Source organism: Gymnogyps californianus, chromosome 4 (assembly GCF_018139145.2).
Source record: "Gymnogyps californianus isolate 813 chromosome 4, ASM1813914v2, whole genome shotgun sequence".
Taxonomy (NCBI): domain Eukaryota; kingdom Metazoa; phylum Chordata; class Aves; order Accipitriformes; family Cathartidae; genus Gymnogyps; species Gymnogyps californianus.
Window position 1 is genome coordinate 45306198 of NC_059474.1, and position 8709 is coordinate 45314906.

General features: G+C 41.5%; 1 protein-coding gene across 1 annotated transcript; it reads left to right on the top strand.

Moving 5' to 3' along the window:
• The first annotated feature begins 241 nt into the window (after nucleotides 1-241).
• NPY1R (neuropeptide Y receptor Y1) lies at nucleotides 242-1519 on the top strand. Its single transcript, XM_050896475.1, has 2 exons — nucleotides 242-940; nucleotides 1061-1519. Exons 1-2 carry the CDS (start codon nucleotides 242-244, stop codon nucleotides 1517-1519), a joined length of 1158 nt encoding a protein of 385 aa, XP_050752432.1.
• The last annotated feature ends 7190 nt before the right edge of the window (nucleotides 1520-8709 follow it).

Here is an 8709-nt window from a genome sequence, read left to right on the forward strand (position 1 = left end):
GGACGGACGGACGGACACGACACGGGCGTGGGGGTGCCGGGGCGGGCGACGTGCCCCGGGGGTGACCGGCCCTGCTCCTTCCCTTCTCCCCAGGTGGTGCGAGGGAGATGCGGCACGGAGGAGCGGGCTCGGCCGAGGGTCTCCTGACGGGCTGATGGGCGCGTTTTGAACTCCCGGGCAGGTTTGGATGAAAGCGGCGGCAGCAGCGGCTGCGAACGTCGTACAGCGAGTTGGAAACAACATGAATACTTCGGTTCTCGCTCCCCCGGGAAATATTTCCGGTCACCTGAATTTTTCGGAGAAGAACTCGCAGATCTTGCAGTTTGAGGATGAGGACTGCCATGTGCCTTTGGCCATGGTCTTCACTTTGGCCTTGGCTTACGGGACTGTGATAATTCTGGGAGTCTCTGGGAATCTGGCCTTGATTGTCATTATTTTAAAACAAAAGGAGATGCGCAATGTTACCAACATCCTCATTGTCAACCTGTCCTTTTCTGATCTTCTAGTCACCATCATGTGTCTTCCCTTTACCTTTGTGTATACTTTAATGGACCACTGGATTTTTGGGGAGGCCATGTGCAAATTGAGTCCTTTCGTGCAATGTGCCTCAATCACCGTCTCGGTCTTTTCTTTAGTCCTCATTGCTATCGAACGCCATCAGCTGATCATCAATCCCCGTGGCTGGAGGCCGAACAACAGACATGCCTACATGGGGATTGCTGCCATATGGATTTTAGCCACAGCTTCCTCTTTGCCTTTCCTGATCTACCATGTGTTAACAGATGAACCCTTCAGAAACATAACATTTGATGAATATAAGGACAAATATGTGTGCTTGGACCTGTTCCCCTTGGACACTGCCAGGCTTTCTTATACCACGACGCTTTTGGTGATTCAGTACTTTGGACCACTTTGTTTTATATTTATTTGCTACTTGAAGGTAAGAGAGAATCCTCTTGCGATATGTACTTCTTTCTGTCTGATGTTTGTTTATCCTTGCAAAGATGATGGTTTTAGGTTAAAGTATCCCACATGTTTCTCTTTGTTGAATTTCCTGCAGATATACATACGATTAAAAAAAAGGAACAACATGATGGACAAGATGAGAGACAGTAAGTACAGATCCTCTGAAACCAAAAGGATCAACATCATGCTGATCTCAATAGTGGTCGCATTTGCAGTTTGCTGGCTGCCTCTCACCATCTTCAATATCGTGTTTGATTGGAATCACGAAATTCTGCCTGTCACTACCTGCAGCCACAACCTGTTGTTCCTGATTTGCCACCTCACCGCCATGATCTCTACCTGTGTGAACCCCATCTTCTACGGGTTTCTCAATAAGAACTTCCAGAGGGACCTGCAGTTTTTATTTCATTTTTGTCATTTCCGTGCCCGTGAGGAGGATTATGAGACTATAGCCATGTCCACCATGCACACAGATGTTTCAAAAACCTCTTTGAAGCAGGCAAGCCCAGTCGCATTTAAAAAAATAAATAGTGATGATGATGACAAAATATAAAGAAGTAATAAAAATTCTACTCCAAACTGCTGGAAGTGTGATCGCAGGTGAAACGTGCCCAACGACAAGCACAATTACATAACAAGTACAAAATGGGTAATATTTTTCTTCTTTTTCCAAGGAACTTTGATTGTTGTCACTTTGAAATTATACGCTGTGCATTTTTGCCCCTTTTACTGCTTTAATGTTTGCAGCAGTTATATCTGAATCTTACAAGACATAGGCGGACCTGCTACTACCTATGGTTTTCGTCCGCTGTCTTTTGTTCTGTTTTCTTTGTACAGTTACGTGCTTTAGCACAAAGCTAAGGCTATTGAATTTTTCCAAAGAAGTAGTTTTCAGGAGTGTCCATCTAAGACCATTAGGAACAATACGAACCACAGGGAGGCTGTCACTACAGAGGTCACCCATCCCAGCATAAAATTAGGACATTCTGATTTAAAGAGTTCTTCTTTTTTTTTTAATCTGGCTTTTGATTGATGTTAAAATCCTGTAAAATCAGTGTAGGCATGCAGAAAATAATTCTGTGAAACCTGTAGAATATGTTAAATGGGGACATGCAGTTGCCTCATTCATAGAGGCAATTCAGGCTGTAATCACTTAGGTTCAAAGACAGGATTAGGAGAGAAATTCTATTCTCATTTACAAGAATAAAACCCTACAGTAATTCCACAGAGCACCATGGGATAACTCTGATGTTTCACCACAGCAAATGAAAGCACAAATGGGCCTTCAGTCCAACTGATTATAGCCGATTTTAATAATACAGGCTTTTTGATTTAAAAACCCCAAACCCCATTTTCATCTGCCATCACTGACAGGAGTTAGTGTTGCTGGGATGAAATGTACTGGCTGTCCCAAGCCTATGAACCATGTAAATTCTCCTTGAGGCTTATGCCTAGAATCTAAAGGGAGATGGGACTGTGCACTGTCTGGACAAGTTGCTATTCCATCCTTGCAGGTGACAGTGAAAATCAGGTCTGGTATTAAAAAAATAAGCTTTAGCTACATGAGTCTTTTCATAATAATTAGTGCTGATCTATATAAATTATGTATAGCCTCATAATATTCTGTGTTCAGATGCAATGGTATAAACCTGGATTATCTCCAAGACAAGGGATGGTTCAATCAAGATCTGCAAAATTTAAAAGGAGGATATGAATATAGTTTGGGTGTAATTGGTATGTTTAACTTCCAAACTCACAGTTTCCATGGTTGGTTGAAGTGTGGAAATATTCGCCAAATATACACAATAGAGATCTGTGTGTTATTGCTTAAAATATATAACCTCTAATTACCTGAAATATACATGACTAGATCCCCAGCTGAGGGAAACCCGTGTAACTTGAGTGCTGAAAGTGAAACTACAACAATATCAGCCGGCTGAGGTTCTGTGTCATACAGTGTACTTTGCTGTATAATCAATGCCTTTTTGAATAATCAGCTTTTTAAAATACAATATAGACCTTACTTTCTTTTAGCAAGGTCACTTTAAACCATTCTGGCAGAGAAGAGGGTCCTTAAAATGGATATAAATATAAATGTAGCATAAATGGAAATCTGACCTGATATCTTTCTGAGCAAAAAGATCTCAGGATGTGATGGTGAATTTAATATGTTCTAAATTTGTCATGGATAAATGCCTAAGAAATTAAAATTATTTGGTTTGCCAGTATTTAAAAGTCAAAAACTGTTGTTCGTGCTGTCTTATAAATATTGTAGAATATTAAAGTAGCAATGTGTTCTTGTGCATTATAATTCCATATATTTCTCTACTGGCAGATAATTGAATTAAAAAGGAGGTTTCTGTGGTTGAGAACAGAGAGGGAATGTAGAAAATGAATTATAAGACAGAACTTTCTTTCAGAGCTTTGCCCTTTTGTATTTTATGAGATTTCCCTTTTCTTTGTGGTTCTTATGGAGTGTGTTGCTAATAATTTGACAAGAGTCTCCTGAAATTATTCCCGTCACTTTATGATAATTTTCATGTGCTAAGGGGTGTGTATTTTCACAAAGAGATACAATGTAGAAAACCAGCCATGTTTTTCTATTAAGAATGTCACAGTGGGTTTTTCCCACTAGAAAAAAAAATCACAGTGAATTTTATGTTTTTTCCCATTTTTGAAAAAAGCACTTTCTTCCAATCCAGTGGAAGAAGAAAATGGAATTATTTGAGAAAGTTTCCAGTTAGTTTGCTGGAAATTTTTGATCAGGCTGAATTAGGTGTTTATACAGAATAGGTATTGGAGCAACTTTAGAGGAACCTGCTGGTGCAGAAAGATCTAAAACTAGCGTGTCCTAAGATTCAGAGGTCTCCAGTGGGATAGCAACATAATTCCTCCTATGTCAACCTTTTTCCTGCTTGAGGTACGGTCTCAAATCACACAGCCCATCTGATACTGTCTCATACTGTCTCCTGAGAATGCATGTCAGGTGTTTTTTACCTACCAACGCCTGATAAACAAGGTGAAGTGGAAGTAGGAGCATCCCTTCAGCTCATCTGTGTTAAGCTCAGGAGTCATTTTTCCGCTGCACTGCTGTCCTAGGATCAGGCTTCTCTTACACGTTTCCTCACTTCCCTGCAAGAAGCCTTTCTGAGCCTCTGCTAAGGATGCACGCTAGCACATTGTCATACAAATAGCACAGGGGATGCTGCCTGAAACGACAGTGGAAATGAACACAGTGTAAAGAGTGTTCAGCAGGAAAATGCATTTGGAGAATTTCAGAAGCAAAATCATTGCTCTTCTGAAGAATTTGTTATGAGGATAAAGAGTCTCTCTGAGGTGTTGACCTGACGTCTGCAGGGTGAGGATGACATCTACTGAGAGCAGTATTTTTGTCTTTGGTTTCATGACTTGACACTGGAGTGCTCAAAAGCCGCTGGAGACTTTCCCTTCCTGACACCTGGCTACAACACTAATCCTCTTTTTCACTTTCAGAGCTCCAGCATGGCTTCTCATCCTCTGTATGCTAAACTTCTTTACAGGGTAAGCTGTCAGGTTTCATGTTTCTCTATCATTTCTCAGTCATTCTGGTTTGATGTTTGTTCCTCCTATGTGCTGTTTTGTCAAACTCCCCACACTTCAGCACATGCTGATTCCTGTCTCAAAAGCCTGAAGATCCCTCTTATTCTTTCAGACTGGTAGAAAAGTTTTACTGACAGAAAAACAGAACAGTGAGGGATCTATAATGTATTTTACTATTTATGTGCAATACAATTCATGTCAAATCTACAGCCTTAAATGACAAATGTAACTAATTAATAGCCTTAAATAACAAATGTAACTATTTAATAAACATTAATATCTGCTTCATTTGTCAGTTATTTTATCATCTTAAACTTCACTTTTATCCACCACAGACATTTAAAGGTTCTGCGTAATTTAAATACACCAGCGTATTTCTATGTCATCTTAATAAATACTTCTATATTCCCATATTGCTTTTTTTTCACATATCTCTTGGTTGTGTCATTGTCACTATGTACGGTAATCAATAATTTTCACATCTTCATAAAAAAAGGATAATAATAAAGGAGCCAATTAATTGACAATAATATCTGCTTTTGGTAGGCAAGGAGAAAGCTGGATAAAAAAAAAAAAAATCAATCCTGTTTTTTCCACCTCGTAAAGAAATCAGATTTAAACCAGGAAAAGGAATTAACATGACAGGACCCCCCCAGGTCACTTGGGCTGATGCTGACTGCATCTCATCAGTGATGAAGGTGTGAAGGGTTAAGGGTTCATATATTCTGACTCTGCTGTCTTGCAGTACAGTACCAGCTATTATTAATGGATCCTAAAAGCAAAATTTGATACTGGTTCACATTCAGGCTGTAAATCAGCATATGTTTAAATCCAGGCCTGTTCATCAAATTCTGATTCTGACCTCAGGAAAATGTTCTGAGATCAATGGAACTGGAGAATTTGCTTAAAGTTAATCATTTGCCTAGGCACTCTACTGAATAAAAGTGCACTGCTGGCTGGCAGCTTACACTCTTTCCTAAAAAGCAGATTTTGGATTTCAGCTTATTATAGAAATAAATAAATGGCATATAGTTTTTCTCCAGATTTTCTCCAGAGTCCAGTGCCTGACAATGCTCCAGTTTAAGGCTTTGGTTCAGACCTAGTCCTAATTCCTTGGATCAAAGAACTTACCAAACCAGTGCATAGGGAATGAAGACAATAAGGAAACTTTTTTCTGTTCTTATTTTTAAAGCATACATAACAGTAGGAAACGTGAGCTTAAATAATACCTCTGTCTGCAACAGATTAAATTCATTCAGCTGAGAAGAAAAGGTGGAGAAATAATAATTATAACCAAATTATAACCAAGTTTTGTTGACAGCCATTTCTCAACTGAAGGATATATACAACTCCAAACTCTACCATGCCCTCTTAATTCCTGTGTTCTTTAATATGTGGTATCTGCTTCCCTGAGTCATTACTAAATACCCAAGTCATTACTACAGTTGATGTTGAAATAAAATTCTTTTCTTCTATCCGTGTTTTGCAGAATTTCAAATGTTTGAGGATTACATGTAAGAGGAAAAAATATGACCAGCTTCAGTCTCTTACACTTTAATTAACCTGTGGTCAGAAATAACTTCTATTCAATATTTCTGCCCATGCAAAACAGTGTTAATGGTCTAACTGAAACTGATTTTTCAAATATTAGGGAGAGCATTCACAAAGACTAACTTCAGCTGGAGGATGCCAGTTTTCCTATCTTCCTCCAGTGGCAACCCGAGGGCACTCACACCCGCTCTACTCTAGGTGCTACGCATCTACCAAAATGTCTTTCTCTCCATTATCTATATAGGCTGCTAAGGCACGGCCAGCTTCCAGGGCCAGCACTAGGCCTAGTGACTACTGCCTCCCTTCCTCCACCTTCCATGGTGCTTCTGCTGTCACTTCATACTTCATACCCTTGGCAGCTGGTTTCTGAGGAAGTCATAGGAATTTGTATTCTGATTTTGTAAAGTGCCCGAGTATATGGTAAAATTGAACTCTATTCAGGACAGTGCTTTAAATAGTTTTTTCCATTAAAATTATCTTCCGGCAAGTTTCTGGTAGGCAAGTTTCTCAAAATTTGCACTCCATAGAAGTACATAATTTACAAAGCCAATGTAGGAATTATGTCCATAGAGAACATCCAGCTCATTGCAGCAAAACTGACAGCACACACTGTTGCGTGTTTTCCAAAGATCTGGGTTGATGATCTGGTTATCTCACATAGATCAGGCTTAGTTGCAAGAAATTTGCACCAGATGCAAATGTGTTGGAGATTGCTGCACAGGAGAGGCTCTGCATGGTTAACTAACTTGCCACAAATTATGCAAAATTTCAGATATACAGGGAAGTAGATAGACAGTTTGGAAAAGAGCAAAAAAGCAGAAGATCTAGACGAAGCCTTGATGCATTCTGTCAGATATACACAAAAAGACTCAAAGGGAGACTCAGACATTTATTTATTTTTGGGGCCAACAGACTGACATGTAAATGGCTTTTTGGGCAAAGCGGTGGTCAAAAAAGGATGAGTGATAAATAGGTTCTCTGCTCCTATTTTCAGAAAAGGAATATGGATCTTTATAAATTACTCTGAAAATGTATTTTAAGATTCTTCACCTTAGATTAATCTAGATCTCTTTTTGAAACAAAGGAAACAAAATTGGCACAATCAAAAAACAACAGCTTTTCATCACACCCACCCACTGCACATGAGCCCATTTGCTTTCACTTCTGCACAACATGGAGAATATTTGTTTATGGCAGGAGTAACCTGATCAACAAAGCTCTCCTTGTCTTTCTTGGTTTGTGTTCACACTGATACTGTGCTGCTGTTTTTCACTTTGCAATCTTTTTTTTTCCCTCCCCACAAGCTATGACATTTTTATTATGCTATTTATATTGTTTCTTAATAAAAGCTCTCTGTGAAAAGATGTTCTTGAAAGATCTTATTCAATGTGTGCTTGAACATATGGGTGAAAGGCCATACAGGATTTGTAGAAATGTGACTGGCAATGTGATGATGTTTCAGGGGGTAGAGAAGTAGAAGATATAATTGTTGCTGTGGTGGGTTGACCCTGGCTGGATGCCAGGTGCCCACCAAAGCCGCTCTATCACTCCCCTCCTCAACTGGACAGGGGAGAGAAAATATAACGACAGGCTCGTGGGTCGAGATAAGGGCAGGGAGATCACTCAGCAATTACCATCACAGGCAAAACAGATACAACTTGGGAAAAACAAAATTTAATTTAATTTATTACCAGTCAAATCAGAGTAGGATAATGAGAAATAAAACCAAATCTTAAAAACACCTTCCTCCCACCCCTCCCTTCTTCCTGGGCTTAACTTCACTCCCCAGTTCTCTACCTCCTCCCCGCCAGTGGTGCAGGGGGACAGGGAATGGGGGTTGCAGTCAGTTCATCACACGTTGTCTCTGCCGCTCCTTCCTCCTCAGGAGGAGGATTCCTCACACTCTTCCGCTGCTCCAGCGTGGGGTCCCTCCCACAGGAGACAGTCCTCCATGAACTTCTCCAACATGAGTCTTTCCCACGGGCTACAGTCCTTCACGCACTGCTCCAGCATGGGTCCCTTTCACGAGGTGCAGTCCTTCAGGAACAGACTGCTCCAGCGTGGGTCCCCCGCGGGGTCACAAGTCCTGCCAGCAAACCTGCTTCAGCATGGGCTCCTCTCTCCACGGGTCCACAGGTCCTGCCAGGAGCCTGCTCCAGTGCGGGCTTCCCATGGGGTCACAGCCTCCTTCGGGCATCCACCTGCTGCGGCATGGGGTCCTCCATGGGCTGCAGGTGGATATCTGCTCCACCATTCACCTCCATGGGCTGCAGGGGGACAGCCTGCCTCACCATGGTCTTCCCCACGGGCTGCAGGGGAATCTCTGCTCCGGCACCTGGAGCACCTCCTCCCCCTCCTTCTTCACTGACCTTGGTGTCTGCGGAGTTGTTTCTCTCACACATTCTCACTCCTCTCTCTGGCTGCAATCGCTGCTGCACAGTAACTTTTTCCCCTTCTTAAATATGTTATCACAGAGGCGCTACCATCGTCCCTGATGGGCTGGGCCTTGGCCAGCGGTGGGTCTGTCTTGGAGCCGGCTGGCATTGGCTCTGTTGGACATAGAGGAAGCTTCTGGCATCTTCTCACAGAAGCTATCCCTGTAGCCCCCCACTA